General features: G+C 46.4%; 2 protein-coding genes across 4 annotated transcripts in view; both read right to left on the bottom strand.

Moving 5' to 3' along the window:
• Positions 1-15,228, bottom strand: part of LOC102016656 — a 27,563-nt gene extending 12,335 nt beyond the window's left edge. The window contains exons 1-4 of the mRNA XM_013514718.1: positions 15,160-15,228; positions 14,533-14,575; positions 13,681-13,850; positions 13,189-13,341 (exon numbers count right to left, since the gene is read on the bottom strand). Coding sequence (XP_013370172.1) covers positions 13,189-13,341; positions 13,681-13,850; positions 14,533-14,575; positions 15,160-15,228 — 435 coding nt within the window. The remainder of the gene's footprint in view (positions 1-13,188; positions 13,342-13,680; positions 13,851-14,532; positions 14,576-15,159) is intronic.
• Positions 15,229-15,748: 520 nt separating this feature from the next.
• Ankrd44 (ankyrin repeat domain 44) overlaps positions 15,749-19,916 on the bottom strand; it is a 248,629-nt gene continuing 244,461 nt past the window's right edge. Inside the window, exon 28 of one of the 3 annotated variants that reach the window (XM_013512090.1) lies at positions 15,749-15,864. In XM_013512090.1, the coding sequence (XP_013367544.1) occupies positions 15,764-15,864 (101 nt within the window). In that variant the 3' untranslated portion in view covers positions 15,749-15,763. Of the gene's footprint in view, positions 15,865-19,595; positions 19,643-19,916 lie in introns of those variants that run through there. The other 2 variants (XM_013512083.1, XM_013512098.1) reach the window with 2 other exon arrangements.

Here is a 19,916-nt window from a genome sequence, read left to right as displayed (position 1 = left end):
CCAACCAACCCAACCAACCCAACCAACCCAACCAAACCAACCAAACCAACCAAACCAACCAATCCAACCAACCCAACCAACCCACCCAACCAGACCAACCCAACCAACCCAACCAACCAACCCAACCAACCCAACCAACCCAACCCAACCAACCCAACCAACCCAACCAACCCAACCAAACCAACCAAACCAACCAGACCAACCCGACCAACCCGACCAACCCGACCAACCCGACCAAACCAAACCAACCAACCAAACCAAACCAACCCAACCCACCCAACACAACCAATCCAACCAACCCAACCAACCCAACAAAACAACCAAACCAACTAAACCAACCAAACTAACCCAACCAAACCAACCCAACCAAACCAACCAACCCAACCAAACAAACCAAACCTACTAAACCAACCAAACTAACCCAACCCAACCAAACCAAACCAAGTCAACCAACCCAACCAAACCAACCAACCCAAACCAAACCAACCAAACCAACCAAACCAACCAAACCAACCAAACCAAACCAAACCAAACCTACGTAACCCAACCCACCAAACCAAACCAGAGTGCAAACCAATTAGAAGCTATTCCTGAGGAGTTTGCTCCGGGAAGCCAAAGGAAAAATTAAAATAATCCATCCAACAGCAAGTCTGAGCTTCACAGGGCGAGGAAGCACTATAGTACTGCAGATAGTGTTTCTGCTCTGCTGTGAAAAAGAACATAGGGCTGTGATACCTGCCGTAGCATACACCAGGTATTTATGACTGGGGTGTAGATCAAGTAGCTTGGGTTTTGAAATTTCTGATATTTTGCTCAGTTTTGTGCTTTCTATTAAATGGCCTCAAATGATATATTTACAGTCATTAAAGGTTTTAAACCTTTAGGTTTAAGTAGGTAAATTCTCAGCCTATGATTTGAAATAATAGTAACCAGTATTATTTTTAAAGGAATATGTATTTGTTGTAAACACTATTTAGAAAGATACAGAAGTGCTTAAGATAAAAAGGTTTCTTTAATTTCTCCTCTAATCTCTACTCCACAGAAGTAGCCACTGGCAAATTTGCAAAATATCCTTGTCCTTCCCAGTGCATATACTTCCTCCTTCTAGAATATGGATTTATATTATATAAACTGTTCTTTAATTTGGCTTTCATCACTAAATAATTTAAATTGAATGTCTTTACATGTCAGCAAATAAAGAGCTATATCCTTTTTTAAAAAGTCTGGTATCACATCCCACTATATTATGTCACATTATTTATTTATCTATTTTCCTATTGATGGACACTTGGGTTATTTCCAATTTTTTATTATTAGAGACAGTTTTGCAATTAACATCTTCATGCATTCAAACCTGTGCTTTGTGCAGTCACTCTGCGAGCTGCCTCTGGAAATCGAGTTGCCTGGCCAGGCGTTAGGTGCATTTAGAACTTTAATAAATGCTTCCCAAGTTACTTCCAGCCTGTTTGCAGCAATTTCCATTCCCACCACAATGAAGAATGCCTGTCTGGCCACAAGCTCCACCCTTGGCATCAAGGCACTGACCAGCTAAATCAGGGACTGCATCCTTTGCTTTGCAAAGATGTGACAAAGACCTCACCTCTTTTTTTTTTTTTTTTTTTTTTTTTTTTTCTGAGACAGGGTCTCCCTATGCAGTTCAGGCTGGCCTTTTTTTTTTTTGGTACTGGGAATCAAACTCATGACCTTGCACTTGCCAGGCAGGCACTTGTGCCTCTGAGCTATATCTCCGGCCCACCTCATGTTCTCAACTTCCTTTATCTTCAATTTATTTTTCATAGCTGTCATGTACTTCTAAGGAGGAAAACACAAATGTTTGATTTCTTCAGATATTTCTCAGAGGTACAGGCACTTGTACTAGTCTGTTTTGTGTTAGTATCATGAAAGACTTGAGGTAGGCTCTTCTATAGAAAAAGAGGTTTATACTGACTCATGATCTGGAGGCTCAAGGTCAAGGGGCTGCCTCTGCCAATGGCAACCGACTGGCAGAGAGGCCAAGCAGGGATGGGCATCACGTGGCAAGACACAGGAGCGTGTGAGTGTGTGTGCCCCCTCCGACCTCTCTCCTCTTAGAAAACCACTAGTGTTCATCACGGGCCCCACCCTGATGGCCGTATCTAATTCTTGTCCCTTCTCCACCTCTAAACACTGTAGTCAGATTAAGTTTGCACCCTAATATCCACAATGGGGGATTAAATTTCAACACATAATCCTGGGGGGATACACTCAGACTGTGCTCAAACCCCAGCAGCACATTCCTGGCTAAGAACACCCGTTTTAGCACCCATAGCTTACCTATGCAGCTCATTTAGATGTTAATTATAACTACCTGCAGGCAGGCAGAGGCTCCCTTTCAAATCCTAGAGATGGAAAATACGCTTCTGATGTCTCCTTGTATATGCCGACCCATTTGTTCATGTGTGTAGGAAGCCGTGCACTCGTTCAAGTTTGCAATGACACTTTCACCCCATATTTACCTTTAAGTCAGCTACATTGTGGGTTCCGTGCTGATCACCATGGCCACGTGGAGACGGACCGCCACTGTCTTCACCAGGACCCTGGTCTGTGTAGCCAAGTGGAAAGGACAGAGGGGTAACCAGCAAAGACAACAGAGTGGGAAAGTGGAGTTTTTGCCTCCGGGGTCCTGGGGATCTGGGGTGGTGTAAGCGTGGCCACCGGAGGATTAGGGCTGCAGACTAGACTGGGAATCTGCTTCTGATGTACCAGGAGACCATCATATCTAACCAGCGAGGAAATGACTAAAAGGGCTCAAGACTGGGCACCCTGAAGGGTAATCTCTGGCTAGGAATTACATTAGCTGCAGGAAGTAAAATTTGTAAATATTGTTTTATTTTTAGCTTTTTAAGAAAAATTCTGAAGGAGAAAACCTCTATTCTGCCTTTGCTGAACAGAGGGCAAATAAGAAATGAGCTTTGCATCCCGTCCCTTAGAACTGGCAGGAGGCTCAATGCCCCTGTGCCCACGGGCTGGCAGCTGAACTGGTCCCCTCGTTGCCACAGATGAGCTCTATGGAGATGGACAATCGTGACTTATGTTACACCGTGAGGACTTATTCTGCTTATGACCACAAATACTGCAAGCCCACCGCAGGTCAGCAAGGGTGCGGCCTTCTTTATAGGCAGTTTGGCACCCAGAGTTGACGAGGCCCCATCTTGAGAGAAACTTCTATGATTGCAGAAGTAGAGAAAGAAGAGCATGTGGACTCCTGGGTGGACTCTGAACCCTTCTGAACAATGTTACTGCCTACCACATCTATATATCCCATGTTAAAGGAGGGGATGAGGATGGGGGAGAAATTCATGAAAAGAAGTGATATTCACAGGTTGATGTGGATACAGACAATTTTTCCATACTTTTCAGTATTTCCCAATTTTGTGGAAATATTTTACTTTTGTCTTTACTGAAGTAATATGCCAATACATTCTATAACTAACTGAAACACTATAGAAGCATAGCGTCAAGTGAAACATCTCTTTCACATTATCCCATTCAAATCTCAAACCCTGTTTCTACCCGCCAGAGTAACCACTGGCTGCACTCTGTATTATGGTAGGTTGGGGGAGGCCGGTCACTGGGAATGTGCCTAGAAGAGTATCTATCCCTCCTGCTCCTCCTTTCTGTCTTTGCTTCCTGCCTTCTGTGATGTGAGGCACCTCTCTCTATGGGAAGCCCTTCTGCCATGCCATTTCTGCCTTGCGGCCAGCCTACCATGGACTGAAACCTCCAACAACGTGAGCCCAAGTAAACCTCTCTGCCTTTAAGTTGTAGGTGTCAGATATTTTGTCCCAGCAATGAGGAAAGTGACTAAGACAGGTTTTGGTACCCGGAGTGTGGTCATTGCTGCAACTGTACATGATCATGTGGTTTAGAAGCCTTTGGGACTTGTTTGCGGGAGGAACTGAAAAGATTACACGATGCCAGCTAGCAAAGCCCTAGAATGCTGCATGCTGAATTTGATGGGAGACTCAGGTCAGAACTCAGAAGACCAAAATGCCCATAGAAATGTAGATAGTAAAGACCAGGCTCAGGAGGTTCCAGCTGGGAGCAAGGACTCAACTGGTTGTTGGACTCTGGGCCATGTGTTATACTCTAGCAGAAAATTTGTCTTCATTTTGCTCCTGCTTTGAAACTTTGCAGAAGCCTGAGTTTAAGGGTGGACTAAGTAATCTGATGGTTGAAATTCCAAGGTGCCCCAATGTTCAGGCTGTGGCATGGATACTGTTGCCAGCTTTTAGCCGGCTTTATACTAAAAACCAAGGACAAAAAAATCTGTTTAAAAAGTTTTTAGTTCTTCCAGAAAGAAAGCACTTGTGAAGTTGGAACAGAGGAGAGCATGGTTGCTAAGAAATTAGCATTAAAAAGAAGCCAAGTATTTTGCATCAGGACAATATGAAAGATGGCTTATGGTTATCTTGGAAATCAGCAAGATCCCTCCGTTTGCAGGATAAGGTGTAAAAGTGAAAGATTTGCTTTGAGAATAAAGCCCAGGGTGGTGTGCTCAAGAAGGGCTAACTGGACCTAAGGAATTGGTTTTCTGAGGTTCAGTTCACAGTGCTCAGCCATCCAGTGCTTGGAAACCTCTGCAGCCATGAACTAAGAGGACCTCCTACTGCTCAAGCAAGTGGCAGTCCTTGGCATCATTGGTATTGGTTTTACAGGCATGCAGAATGCAAGAGTTGTGGGATCAGCCATATTTCAGAAGAAGGTCTGTGAGGCTAGAGATCATGTGTGCCCCTGAGAGATTGGTACAAGAAGCTGTTAGAGTGAAGCTGAAAGTGCAACGGAGACCCAAGGAAGTTGGAAAAGCAGGGACCTGGAACATCTTCTGAGGAAAGCTTCAGGCAGTAAGCAGAGCCAGTCCAAGAGAGAGGCCATGAGGGCTACAACTGCAAGTGCCACAGGGACAGGCCACCCACGCCCTTTGGAGCTCACACCTCACCACAACTTGCGCAGGGTGCTGGACATACAGCTACAGGATTTAATGTTTTCTGTGTTTATTTTTGTTTTCTTTTTTGATTTTGTTCTTGTTTTTTGCTTTGGTCCCATTCCTCTCTTTTTTCTTTCATTCTTTTTTTTTTTTTTTTTTTTTTGCTTTTTTTGAGACAGGGTCTTGCTATGCAGTTCAGGCTGCCCTTAAGCTCATGTTGTAGCCCAGGATGATCTTGAATTTGCAACAATCCTCCTGTGTGCTGGGATTACAGGCATGCACCAGCATGCCCAGCAGTCCCACTCCTTTCTAACTCCCTATTTCTCCCTTTTGAAATGAGAATGTTCTTACCCTGTGCTATTGTACGTCAGCAGTGTTTAACTTTCTTTTTTCTTTTTCCAGGGGTTCACAGTGAAGAGTTTTCCTTGAGTCTCAAAGGAGACTTTGGTCTTGGACTTTCCAGCAATTCTGTTAAAACTTTGCCGGCTCTTAGAGATGGACTAAATGCATTTTGCAGAGAGATACACATATGTCTTTTGGGGACCAGGAGCTGAATGTTATGGTTTAAATCTGGAATGTCCCCCAGTCTCATGTGTTTAGAAGGTGGTTGGGCCACAGGGGCACTGTATCCATCACTCATAGTGTGCCATTGGGAGGCGGGGTCTGGCCCAAAGGGATAGATCACCAGGGGATGACCTAGGAGGGTCTGTCTCCTTGCCTGGCTCCTCCTTTTTCTCTCTACTTCCTGGCTGCCATGACCTCGTCAGCTTTTCTCCCAGACAGGCCTTTCCACCATGCTGCTTCTGCTTTGGAACCGGTCGACCATGGACTGTAACCTGAACCTCTCCTCCGTTAAGTGGTGGGTGTTAGGTATTTTTCTTAGCAACAAGGACAGCAACTAAGGCAGTTTGGTGAGTAGCTTTCCAATTATTTTAACATATGCACTCATAAATGTAAATATGAATATACATGAATTTCCCTTATGAGAGGAAAATTAAAAAGCAGCATGCAAATTAATATGCATGCTATTTTAATAAACTATTTTCTTACAGAAAATGTATAATTCATCCATACCAGTTCAGTGTCCCTGACACCTCCCCCCTGATCACCCATTTGTCTTCAGGCTGTCCATGCTGTCTACTTTTTTGCATTTCTTTTTCTTCTGGAGTGTTTCAGCTTTCTGCCTGTTTCCTCTATCCTCCACTGCTGATTTTTCACTCCTCATGTTTTACCCCTCTGGCTCCCGGACCTTGACTAAGGGTAAAGGCTTCAACATGCGTATTTTCTTGGGTCTCACTAGCTTCTGGCCAGCACTGCCTGCTCATGTGCAAGCACCAGTATCTCAAGCTAAGCTGACCACCCACTGGGAAGGTGAGCATACTTGTGCACTGGTTTAAGTGCTGTGACTGCGAGCACATGGTGCAGAAAGCCTGGTGTCCTAACTCTCCTGACTGGGGCATGTGTGGTTTGACAAGGCACATCCAATATTATTATCCTAATCCAGAAAATGATAAACAAATGGTAAACAAACCTACTGGGATTTTTATATTAAAAATTTTAAAGTATAGCTTGCAGATGAGTCATAGTAACGTTATCAACAGGAACACTGAGAGTGAGGGACACGTGACTCCCCATGAGTCATAGTTTTTCTGTATCTAAAAGTCTTCTAAAGTTAAAAGTCTATTTAAAAAGAACCCTGAAGCTTGTAAAACCTTACTAACTGTTGTGGTACTCAGAAGCCACACAGCTTCTCCATCAAGGACACAGTATCTGATATTGTATAGGGAACTCAAATACATAACCCACTGTCAAACATTATGTAGACAAAAGTCTCAGAAATAATCAGGAAAGTGATCTGAATTGGACTCCACAGCCCTAGGGGGAAATTACAGCTGTGAACTCGCAAAGGAAGGGAATTCAGCTTTAGAGGATAGGATTCTATAATTTAATACATTCTTTATACCCATTGACATCCAAAGAGGCACAAACATTTGTCTATAACAAAAACCTCATATTAAAGAGTTAAATATATTGGGAAAAAGCAAAATGGAATTTTTCAAAGAGTAGAAAGAGGTGCTAATGCGGAGCATGAAGTTCTCTATTCAAATAAGCTTGAGAAATGCTTGGATAGGAGAAAACAGTACTCCCTCCTTCCTAAACTGTACAGCGCCCTTGGCTGCTAATGAACACAGATTGAAAGGGGAGGAGGGTGTGAGCAGTGTCCTTCCTGCGATGGAGGAAATGTGCTGTAATCTGTCGGCCACATTTGGTTATGAGCACTGAATGTGGCTCGTCCAATACACAACTGAAATTTTTGTTAATTTCTGTAACCACATATGGCTACCAGCTGCCATTTTGGACAGGGATGAAGTAGAGCATTCCAAGAGCCAGACTTCCCAGGAACACACATTGGGAAGCTTTTTCTCAAACATTTTGATCTTAGGATGCATTGAATCTCATGAAAAATATCACTGAGGACCGTCAAAAAGGTTTGTTTGTATTGGTTATGCCTATTGATGTCTATGACATTAGAAATTCACTTGGAGGATTTAAAAGTACTTTTTCATTAATTCATCTAAAAACATTTTTCATTGTGGGGAACGGCTGAAGCTGGAGATTGATCACAAGGCCACCCTCAAGAACACAGAGCTCTTGAGGCAAGTTACACGAAGAAGTTGCTCCAGCCTCAGGAACACATAGCGCCTGAGGCCGGGCACATGAAGAAGCTGCTCTAGTCTCAAGAACACTGGGTGTCCGAGGCAAGCCACGTGGATAAGCTATTAGATGGAGGGGTTTTATCTGACAGTCAACATCCCATGTGTATAAGTAAATATACTGCAACCACTGGAGCTCTTCCTCCTCTTTCTTCTTCCTTCCTTCCTTTCCATCAGGAGAGAGGGCTCCAGCTGGCCTCAGTTTTCCATATTCTGACTCTTGTCCTTTTTTCTCCATCCTCTCACCATCCTCACCCTGGGAACTTTGAGAGCTGCACAAGACTTGGCATTGGTGCCCAAACAGGGACCCAGGGACCAAGCAAATGCATAGATAGCAGGTAGGAGGAGACCTCTAGCTGTGCATGCACAAAAAGAGAGAAAATAGGCTCCAGAGAAGCCAAAGAGTAAATAGGCTCCAAAGAAGCCAAAGAAAAATGGGCTCATGAGAAACAAAAGGGAGAGAGGTGTACTGACGTCATCAGGTGTTAAACATGAGGCAAGTAGATTCTCAAGAACAACATATATATATATATATATATATATATATATAAATTCTCGTTCTATTATGGATTCTTCTACTTATTTTTTTGTGTATATGGACTTGGATTTGAGAGTCTCTTTATGGTCATACACTTGTTGAGATGACCACGGAGGATTTGGTTTGGAGCACTATTTTAAAATTAAGCCCTAAGCAGAAAAAAAGATGGTGGAGCAATAGCCCCACCCCCACCCCACCCATAGAGCTTAAACTCTCTGGCCTTGCTCAATCAGAGAAGGACGGAGCTGTGGAGGACAAAAACTGGTGGCTCTGGCTGCAGAGGCGGTGACTGTGCATCCCCCAGGGAGGCACCAATGAAGCCGACCCAGAGACGGAGCCCATCCCCTGCGGCAAGGCGAAGCATCCGTGTTGGCTGGCGAAGCTGAGGGGCAGCAGTCTCCCCTCAGGCCAACGAGCCACCACTGCCACAGAGGCAGAGTGGTGAGCGGGAACCCCAGGCGCCCAAATGTAGGATATGGCTTTTTCTTCTGAGCAAAAGACTGAGTTGTGGGCTGTTAAATGAGCCTTCCAAGATCGTTCATTCGCTACTATTAACCTTTGCAGACTGAGCTTGTGTTTGCAGTGTGATGCACCACACTGAAATTGCCGCCATTCACACCACCAGGAAAATCCTTTTCTTTCATTTATTTTACACTCTCCAATTTGCCATTTGGTCATGCCATGTGCCCTATTTTACATCTTCCCTCACTGCCTGTGGGGGTTAGTCTCCAAGGATTTCATACCGATCATCTCTGGCACGTGGAAGTCACTCATATTCCTGAGTTTATCTCTCTATGCTAGGTCCACGTTTCAGTGGACAGTTCCTCAGGATTTATTTTTGCTTCTGCCCACACTAGTGAAGTGGCTAAACATGTCATTGCTCATTGTTTGGATGCCTTCAGCACCCTTAGCTGCCCTCAGGCATTTAAGACAGACAATGGCTTAGTTTATATGAATGCTGCCTTCCAAATGTTCTGTAAAACTTCACATTTCCCTTAACACAGGAATTCCTTATAACCCTCAAGGTAAAGGAATTATTGAACATGCTCACTGTACACTCAAAATTCAAATACAAAAACTGAAAGGGGAACCCTCCCCTACAAAATTCACCCCTCATAAAAGACTTCACTTGGCATTATACACTATTAACTTTTTAATCCTACTAGGGATGGGACTACAGCAGTAGAAAGACAATTCAATAAGGTTTAAAAAAAGAAGCTAGAAAGGGTCCTTTGGAAAGATCTTCTTACTGAGTAATGGAAGGGACCCAACCCAGTACTCATTTGGGGTCAAGGTTATGCTTGCGTCTTTCCAGAGAATGCTAGATGGCCTATCTGAGTGCCAGAGCATGCTATCTGGCTGTATCATGGACCCAGAGAAGGAATAGGTTCCACCTCTAAAGAAACTGATGCTCAGTCCTTTGACAATGATACCTTGGAGACTGTACTACAGCCAATAAAGATTGGACTAGACCTGACCTAGGATCAATTAAAGAAATTGATCCAGGATGCCCAGGAGATAGTAACTGAAAATTGGGAAAAGAAGATTTGAGTAGGTGACAGAGTGTATGGAGACAACTGAGTTGGAGGCTACATGAAAGAAAGGGACATGAAAATTGCCAGTATTCTTAAGACAAAATAAAATACAAAATTATATATTAATAATAAATAAAAGATTTTGTTCCTTCCACATTTTCTTGTAAATGGTCTCCACTAATTGACATACAAAAAAAATTCTGACTAATCTATTTATAATTACAAACTTGTAAAATTATAAAAGAATTATTATAATTTAGTTTGGCCAAAAAATATATTTGAGCACACTCTGAGTGTATAAGTTGATTGTCCATGTATCTGTTTATTTGTCTATTTATCAGCCATTTTTGTTTCAGTTCAACAATTTTTTTCTTTTTTCTTCTTTTCTTTCCTTTCTTTTTGCATTTTTGAATTTTTGAAGCATTTGTCTGATATGCTTCCACCTGAGTTGCCAGCTGGACAAAATGATGCTAAAATTGGTTGTGTAAATGTAATGTATATTGTTGTTTATGTATTATTAGTTGAGAGTCTATCATTGTTCAAATGTAATGTGTTAAATGTTTTGATCTGGTTTTCATAAGTCATCAAAAAATTATTAAGATAATTAAACAAAAATTCCTTGGGGTGTGAAGAGACAATTGCATAAGACTCCAATTGATGAATAAGGAAGCAGCTACCTGGATAATTATACAGTCCTTGTTCATTAATGGGGAGCCCCCAAAACCCCCATAGCCTTATGAAAGACACCCCCAGTAAATTGGTCATCAGCAAAAGGTTAAGTCTTCTAGAAATAATATAATTAAGGTTTTCTCACAAAAGATGCTCTTGGTACATAACTAAACTAAGAAACAGGTTTTTCACATGAGTATAACAATTCATTGTTAATCTCATGCTGTATTAAATGTATTCATGCGTTCCAGGTATAGTGTCTTCTAAAAGGTAAAACTGGGATTGCTTGTGGTTATAGAACTTTTCTTTCAGATTCAGACATTTATCTCTTTTGTGCTTCAATTAATTGTGATAGGAGGTTTACGTCAAGCTATCATGAGGCCACCAGCCAGTAATAATAACAAAAACTTATATTATGTATATGCTATATATGTACCACTATACTTAGAGATGTGTGGACATTAAGTGGTCCAGATAATGTTACAAATTTCTTCAGTGACATTCCACTAAATGACAATGAATTAGGTAAAAGCTTCTTATGTATTAGATAGAGATGACTGATTAGAAGAGCTGTATTATGTAAAAATGGAAAATTAATTATGTCACAAAAGTGTCATTGTGATTGTCATGCTACAATATTATGTATGGTTTTGATTTTAAATTTTTTGTGCAAAATTATATAACTTGCCTATTAGCATTTTACAGAGGTTCAACTATTAGTACACCCATGGTTGCTAGAAAATAATGGTTCTATTTTATGTTCTAAGGTGCTTGATATTCAGATAAACTGGTAATGTTAAACTCACTGCCCCAATTACAAAATATTATGTCTTTAACCTTCTCTTCTGGATGTTTGACAACTGAGATATGGAGACCAAAAACCAGAAAGACAGGCTAAGAGGACAGCCAACAGGTTGGCCCCAGGCCTCAGAGGTCAGTGAGGACCCAGGTCATGAGGGAACCTTTTCGGTGACATCCTGCAACTCTCGTGAGTTATACAAACTCCTGATCGAGGGGATTATAGGATGACAGAGGATAAGATCTATGGTGTATAATGTGCCTAAGGAGGGTCACTAGGAGAAAAGAGTCTCCTAAGCTTTAACAGAAAGCAACTTGGTCAAACAATGACTGTGACTCATTTAGATGGATGACACTGACTGAAGAGCTAGAGGTGCTATATATGGTTCCAAGATAAATCCTCAGAATACTTAATTGACCTTGATAGATAGCAAAAATTGATTAATACAGGTCTCACCTTAATTTGCTCTTTTTTGTTTGTTTGTTTGTTTGTTTGTTTGTTTTTTGGCTTTTCTCTGGTACCAGGAACCGAACTCACGACCTTGCGCTTGCCAGGCAGGCGCTTTTGCCGCTGAGCTAAATCCCCAGCCCCTTAATTTGCTCTTGAACTTCCAGCAGAAAACTATAACCCCAAGAGGTATAAAACAGTTACCCCAGCACTCAGGAGGCTGGAGCAGGAGGATCATTGTGAGTTCAAGGCCAGCCTAGGCTACAAAGTGAGTTCAAGACCAGCCTGAACTGCATAGCGAGACCCTGTCTCAAAAAGACAAAAACAAAAACAAGAGAAACCAAAAAAACAGTTAACAACTACACTAGTAACTGACCACTGCTCTGGGATAATGCACTGTACAGGATTAACTTGCTACGTATGCAGAGACTTACACTCTTTGTACTGCGAATCTTTAGCCTAAATTGAGCAAGTTCATCTAGAATGAAAGGGCTTGAAAATAAAAGGGTCTTCTACGGATCCTCCATACACAGCTCCTCCATCTCCAGCTGACCACCTATTGCTTGTAACTACAAAACAGAAAAAGGGGAGATGTGGGGAGCAGCTGAAGCTGCAGATGGATCACACCTGCGGCCAGAGCAAGGCCAGCCTCAGGAACGCAGAACGCCTGAGGCCGGGCACAGGAAGAAGCTGCTGTAGTCTCAAGAACACTGGGTGCCCGAGGCAAGCCACGTGGATAAGCTATTAGGTGGAGGGGTGTCACGGGACACTGAACACCCCCCAGTGTATAAATAAATGAGCGGCAGCATTGGAACTGCTCCTCCTTCTCCTTCTTCCTCCTTCCTTCTATCAGGAGAGAGGGCTCCAGCTGGCCTCAGTTTTCTGTATTCTGACTCTTGTCTTTTTTTCTCCATTCTCTCACTGTCCTCACCCTGGGAACTTTGAGAGCTACACAGGACCCAGGAACCCATTGTTTTCCTTCAAATGCCAAGTTTTCCATCTGTTTTTAAGAAAATTCCTGCCACATTCTCCACCTGAAAACCAGCACTCATCTCCTCAGGTCCAAGGAACAGTGGCGTTCTGTGAAGAGCCGCTCACTCAGCCACAGCCCTCAGGCCACAGTATTTCAGTGAGCGGCACAGTGCCTTGGGTGTGCTTCCATTGCTTCAAGGACCAAGGCTTCGTAAAAGTGAAGCTCTGGTCCTTCGGTTGCATCCTTCGTTTTCCTGCAAGTGTGGGACACGGTAGATCACAGAGACGGCCTGTGCAGTCCCGGTTAGGCCCAGTGCCCCTCATGCTAAGGCACCCGCAGTTTTAGTCATCATGAAACTTCCTTTGGCACCAAGAGTAAAGAAGGCGGATATTCCTAGAATGGTTACAAAAACAGTTTCCGGCCTTGGGAACCCTTAGTAGGGGTCTCAAGTGGACATCAGGGGCCTGCAGGCCACGTGAGAGCGAGCTGACAGAAAGTGTTGGGGAGGGAGGAAACGGGAGGGGAAGCCCACGGCCCGGACCCCTACCTGAGACAGAGGAGCACCAGTGAAGTTCAGTGCTGTGGCATCACCGGTCCCAGGGACTTGGAGAAGTGAACAGAATCCATCTCTGGCAGGAAGTAGCTGCAGCACAAAGTAAAGGCAGCAGTCATCACGCCCTCTGAGGTCTGTCAATAGCTGCTAATGGAGAGGGCAAATTAGCCAATGTGGGTTCCTAGGGCTATTTCCTTACAGATGAAATAAACTGCAGAAGGAAGCTAGAGAAAGAAAGAGTCACTTTCTGCAGTAGTGGTCTACAGCACCTTGACTGTGAAGAGCCCCAAATGCATTTCTAATCTAAGACCTAGTGCCTTTTCACACTGACCCTTGTGTTTCCGCTTCCAGGCCTCTTTCCTTCCCCATCTCGACGGGCTCCTTCTGTCTCCCAGTCACGCCCGAGTGTCCCTTCCCTTTCTGCGTGGACGCGGGAGCCACGTGTGGGGTGATCTCCCCGCCTTCCCTCAGCTTACTCCCTCTCACCTGTGCCTGGACGTGCACGCAGTGTGCACTGGCAAGCCAAGGCCAGAGGTCGCTCAGATGGGAACGGGGCCCATCGAGATGGGAAGGGAAAATGAACCCTGTCCTGAGCCGGGAGGCAAGCCGAGGACGGGGTGGCGAGCCAGAGGCTGACTGGCACACCCTTGCTCCTCCTCACCGCCAGCGAAGGTCTCCATTACTGAGTGGCTTACAGCATCAGCCCTGTAATAAAAGAGGTGTCACTCGGGAAGTCATCCATGATGGGAACACAGTTTAACAGTGAAAGAGATCATTTGTGTTTTTCTAACACTTAGCCTGAAAGAATTCCAGAGGTCTCTGCAAACACTAGCCAGATCTCTAGTTCCCTCAGCAAACGCTATTAGTCATCTATTTTCGAAGTGGGAGGGTTTCTAGTTTCTAGTACCTCGCTCCCGGCTCCCATAGGCTACTGCAAGGCCAGAGCTCCCGCACGCTGCACCTGCAGATGGGAAGGCAGGGCGTGTCCCTCCTGCCCTTCGCCCGGCAGCCCAAGCTCGGGCAGAGCTAGCTGTGTGTGCTCTGGTTCCTGAAGGCTTAACAGTCTGGGTTGTTGAGAGATGAAGGAAGGAAGGAAGGAAGGAAGGAAGGAAGGAAGGAAGGAAGGAAGGAAGGAAGGAAGGAAGGAAGAGAAGGAAGGAGAAAGGAAAAGAAAAACATGCAATTGTGTTACTGTTCTCCAAATGTGGGTTGGGGGTATTCAAGGAAGGAAGGCATTTGTGGAAACAATGCCAGTGCTTGATTTGAACTGATTCATACCAGATGTTTAAAAAATGAACTGCACAAATAACAATGTGCAGTGGACAATATAGCACTCACTTTCGTACACTGGCAATGAACACTGATCCCACACTCGAATGATCTGTATTGGAAAGAAAACTATTTCAAAAGACAGAAGTGCTAAAATTAGGAATCTGAAAGATGACTTTCATCGGGCTGTATTGTTCTCCATATGAAGGCAGCCCGCAGTGTGAAAGATTTACTCCCGGAGGGAACGTTTGTGTGGAAGATCAGAAAACGGAAAGTGAAGCAGGGCTGACTGACGAGAACGCTGGGCTCCTTAAGGACCCCACAGCCGGCAGCAGTTTGGGTCTTGTTTTCTACCGTCCTTGCTCTTCTATCCCATACAACTCAGAATGAGGCCAACAGCACCGTCCCTGTGGCAGAGGACGCAGGAGTGAGCAGCGTCAGGACAAGGACATCTCCGCCCCGTGCACACGCAGTCGTGTAACTACAGCACAGAGCAGCTGCGGCTGAGCCAGTGGTGCACGAGAGGTGCCTGGAAGGAGTAAAGAAGCAAGGATTTCTGCCTTTTGCTTTTAGGTAAATTTTGGGAATATTGGAGAAGAGGAGACATCTGAGAGTTGACACTTGAGCTAGGGCCAGAAAATCGAGTGTAACAGGTGTGAAAGGGGAGAGGGTGGTCCTGCATGAAAAAGGACTTACACATGGGAAAGCAAAGGACCGGAAGCAGGTCTTGGGTCCTTCCACAGTTTCACAGAGATGTGATGTCATTCGGGTGGGTGGGGAGCCAGAGGTGGGAAAAGAAGATGAAGAGGCCAGAGATGCCTTTCCAGGTGAAAAAGTTTGAACTCTGCTGGGAGAGGTGGTGCACACTTGTAATACCAGCACTCTGGGAGGCTGAGGCAGGAGGATCATTAACTAGTTCAAGCCCTGCTTGGACAATTTAGTGAGATCCTATCTCAGGTAATAGAAAGAAAGAAAGAAAGAAAGAAAGAAAGAAAGAAAGAAAGAAAGAAAGAAAGAAAGAAACAGTGCTGGAGATGTAGCTCAGTGCAAAGGCCCTAGGTTCAATTCCCAGTACTGCAAACACACACACACACACACACACAAACAAAAAACAAGACAAAAATAAAAACAAGAAACAAAAACCAAAAAAAAGTTGCTGCAGCCCTAAACTGAGCCCTGTGGCTTACACACATAATCCAGCTACCCAGGAGTCTGAGGCAGGATTGTGAGTTTGAGGCCAGCTCCATACTGTTCTCAAAAACAAAACAAAACAAAGAAAAAACAAGCTTGACCTTTAAAGTCATGTATACTTCGCAGTCATGATTTTGGAATGGGATCGGCTCAGCAGGCTGCAGGCCAGGAGTGGGTTCGGATGCTCTCCAGCGGTCTGGACCCCCGGTGCTGTGGCCGGAAGGAGGGACAGCGGGTGAGGGAAGCAGGTAGTTAGTTCAAAGACTTTTGGGGCACAGAAGGGCAGGGCTTCGTGCCAGCTGGGTAGGGAGCAAAGGTGGGAGGAGTCTAGGCCGTCCTGGTTTTCTGCCTGGGGACAAAGGACAGATTTGGGTGCGGCTGTAACAGGGACTCAGATGCTCAGCCTGGAGGGGACATGTTACTGTGGGAAGACAGACAAGAAGGCAGCTGAGGCCGTGGGGCTTTCAGGCCTCCGAGATCTGGAGCTCACGGCTCTGTGACATCTCTGCCCACCCGCAAAGGTCAGCGGCGGCCTGGACTCTAAGTCCCCTCGAGAGGGCCTTGGCACTCTGTATTAACCACCTCTGTGTTTGCCACCCGTTTCCCAGATAATTGTCCCATCCTGGTTTTGTCAGGCTGTGGTTTAGAACCTGTTTCTTTTCCTGCTCAGAGCAGGAATCTGCATGGAAGAAATCCCTCCTGGGCAGACGGCCTAGGGGTGGTGTGGTCACTGAGAAGTCACAAGGCGACCCTCCTCCCCTGTGAGAGGTTTAAGCTCTTTCATTAACTCCTTAATAAAAACTCCTCATCCCTACACACTCCCCACACAGCTCCCCATCCTCCCTGTCATCAAACCTAATGGCCGATCATAGCATTTGGTGCCGAAAACCCGGGAGGGACGCCAAGGCTCCAGCCCATCCCTCCCGACAGGGGACCCTCCCCAGGTCCACGACTGACCTCCTCTGAAGCAGACCTCGAGCCCCGGACCTGCCACATTGCTGACCTTCTTGTCCACAGACACTTCTTGCCAGGTGTATATTCCTCCCCTCCCTTTACCCTGATTTCGTTGGCCCCTCCGAATCTGGCATCTGCTTTGTTGCCTGCCTCTTTCTCTCCTGCTGCTGCCTGATCGCTGATGAATGCAAGGGACCCCCTGTCCGCCCTTGGCAATCCCCGGGCAACTTTCTCGACTGGGTCGACTCTGAATTCCTTCCGGGCACTTCCGCCCTCTTCAACCCGGACCACGTCCATCTTTTTCCTTCCTCCTCCTCGCTCTCCTCTTCCTGACTTAGACCTTCCTCTTTCTTTCTCTCTTTCAAGACCTCCCTGTTGCACCTCTCGGATGGCTCGTTCTCCCAGCTTCACGTATGCGTCCGGCCTCTGTGGTCCCCTCCCAAAATCACGTCGACACATCGAGCCGCTCCTTCCCTTCTCGTGACCCCCTCCCTGACAGAGACGTCTGCACGGGGGGGGGGGGGCTGGGTCTCCTGTCCCGTTTGGGACTTCTCCTGGTCGACAGTGGTCTTCAGTCTCCTCATGCTCTGCTCCCTCGTCTCTCCTTTGGTCATCATGGGCAACACCTCCTCCCTCCCGACTCTCCCAATGCCTCTGTGCTCCATCACCTCAAGTCTGTTCTCCACGGCCCCCTCGGCCTCTCTGACCTCACCTTCCTCTGCCAAACCGCCTGGCCACAATACAAACTAGATCATGGTTCTATTTGGCTACCCCAGGGTACTCTCAACTTCAACGTCCTACAGGACGTAGACAATTACTGTCGCCACAATGATAAATGGTCCGAGGTGCCTTATGTCCAAGCTTTCTTCACCCTCCACAACAAGCCTCAACTCTGTCTTTCCTGTAACCCCTAGGAGATTCTTCTGGCTAAATCCCTGCCTTAGGAAGCTGCCTCTCCAACGACTCTTCCCAAACGTCCTCCTTCCTTGAGCTGCTTGATGACCCACCCCTTAGGTGACCATTGGCCCCTCCCCAGGCCAACCCCAAAGACCCCCCCACCATATGGCCCCACCGCTTGACCCCAATGTTGCCTCTCCCTTCCCTACCTGCTTCCCACACCTGCTCCAAAACTGCCCCATCAGCTGCTCCTCCTGCTCTTCCCCTACTGCCCTCATTGGGGCTTTTTTCTCTGAGACAGGTGGCAGGAGCAGAGAGACTCATCTATGTCCATCAATCTTGGTCTCTCCCCAGTCTTTCACAACTTGAAAAGCATCTCGGCTCTTTCACTTCTGACCCCTCCTCGTATATCAAAGAATTCCAATACCTGACCCAAATGTACCAACTTACTTGGAACGACTTCTACACTCTTCTCTCGTCCACCCTCACCCCAGAAGAAAAAAAACTCTCTAGCTAGCTGCCCAGGCCCATGTGGATATCAGACCTTCCCCCCAGGGGAACAGGCAGTCCCTAGGGTTGATTCCCAATGGGACTACCAGCCCAACACTCCAGGTCCTCTAGCCCGAGATCAAATGATTATCTGCCTTTTGGCAGGCCTCAAAAAGACAGCCTCTAAGGCGGTAAACTGGGATAAGCTGCATAAAATCACATAGGAGCCCACTGAAAACCCCACCGCCTTCATGGCATGCCTATCGCAGGCCCTCACCAAATTTACACACCTCGACCCAGCCTCAACAGAGGGCCACCTGGTCCTCAACACCTCCTTCATCTCTCAGTGAACACCTGACATTAGGAAAAAACTCAAACACCATGAGGAGAGACCCAACACCCCCTGCCATGAACTTTTAAACCTGGCCTTCAAGGTCTTTAATGGCTTGGAAGACGCAGAAAAGGAGGAAAAACTTGCCCGCACCAAACAAAAATGTCACCTCCTCGCAGCAGCTCTCAAGCCTCAGGCCCCTAAACAGTCTACTCGGCTCCAGGTGGACAAGCAGCCTCGGGGCCCTGACGGACCTGCTTGGCCTGGCCAGAGAGGACTGCTGGGGCCGGGACTCCAAACCCCCCCTACGAGGCAGACGAGATCCTGCTGTCATCGGAGCCCAGGGTGAAAGTCCAGGTGGCGGGGAAGCCAGTTTCCTTCCTTGCTGATACGGGGGCCTCCTGCTCCATTCTCCCCAGCTTTTCTGGCCAAACGTTCCCATCAAAGATCACGGTTGTTGGGGTCGAGGGCTCCCCCCAACCCCCCTCACCATGGGCCCCTACCTGGCTTGACTGGCTCTAGGTCATTTACCCACTCCTTTCTCGTAATGCCTAGGTGCCCCGCTCCCTTCTCGGGCGGGATGCACTCGCCAAGCCTCCTTCCCAAACCTCTTTCACCATCGCTGCTCCTAGCCATCCTCCCGTCTTCCCGGCCCCACCCACGGATAACCAGGCAGACCCCTCCTTTCCATTTGACAATGTCGATCCAAAGGTTTGGGATACCTCACTACCCACGGTGGCTCAACACCATCGCCCCATTATTGTGACTACCCAGGACCCCTCCAGTATTCCCAGCCGCCCCCAGTTCCCCATTTCACCCAGACACTGACTAGGGTTAAGGCCCCTTATTGACTGGCTCCTCAACTAAAAAGTCCTCCTCCCTACACACTCCCCATACAACTCCCCTATCCTCCCCGTCATCAAACCTAACGGCCCAATCATATCAGTCACCTTCGGCGGTGATTGTCCCCCAACTTCTGGGGGGCTGACAGTGCCTCCGGGGACCAACAGATCCAGTCTAAGGATGCAATGGCCAGAGCCAGAAGGATAGAGACAGCCCTGACTCAGTCTCTGTATTTCACATTTGAGGAGACCCCTAGGCTCTTCAGTTCCTGATGCTTCCCAGCAGGATGTGTTCTTCAATTCCTTGCAGCTGTTACTTTCCTCCTCAGTTTGGAGCTCGGAGCTGCTCCTGCTGAGCGTGATGACCCAGCAGGAAGTGCGATGCCTGGTGTGGCTCCCAGGTCCTTTTTTGTATTCCAGCCTCTTTCTTTTTAAATCCTTCCTCATCTTTGTAGATGTCCTGAGGCGATGATGTCTGATAAAAAGTAGAGGCGGTGAGTTAGCCAACAGGTGCATCTCTTTCATTGCACGGAAAAGGTGCATCTTGGACATGGGAATGTGTCACCGCCTCTGGGAATTGTGTGTCAGGACTCGCCGGGCCGGGAGAGAGGGCAGAAGGAAGCTTACAAGGACAGACTCACAGCACTCAGATTTACGTTCTGCTGAGGTCTTCTAGCCACACCATGAGAACAGTGGATAACTCAGTGGGCGCGCACGCCCCTTCCTGCTGATCTCTCACTAGCAGAGAT

Source organism: Chinchilla lanigera, unplaced genomic scaffold, assembly GCF_000276665.1.
Source record: "Chinchilla lanigera isolate Chin_1 unplaced genomic scaffold, ChiLan1.0 scaffold00002, whole genome shotgun sequence".
In the NCBI taxonomy this organism is placed as follows: Eukaryota; Metazoa; Chordata; class Mammalia; order Rodentia; family Chinchillidae; genus Chinchilla; species Chinchilla lanigera.
The sequence above is the reverse complement of the archived record's forward strand: the minus strand, read 5'-3'. Positions and strand labels throughout refer to the sequence as shown.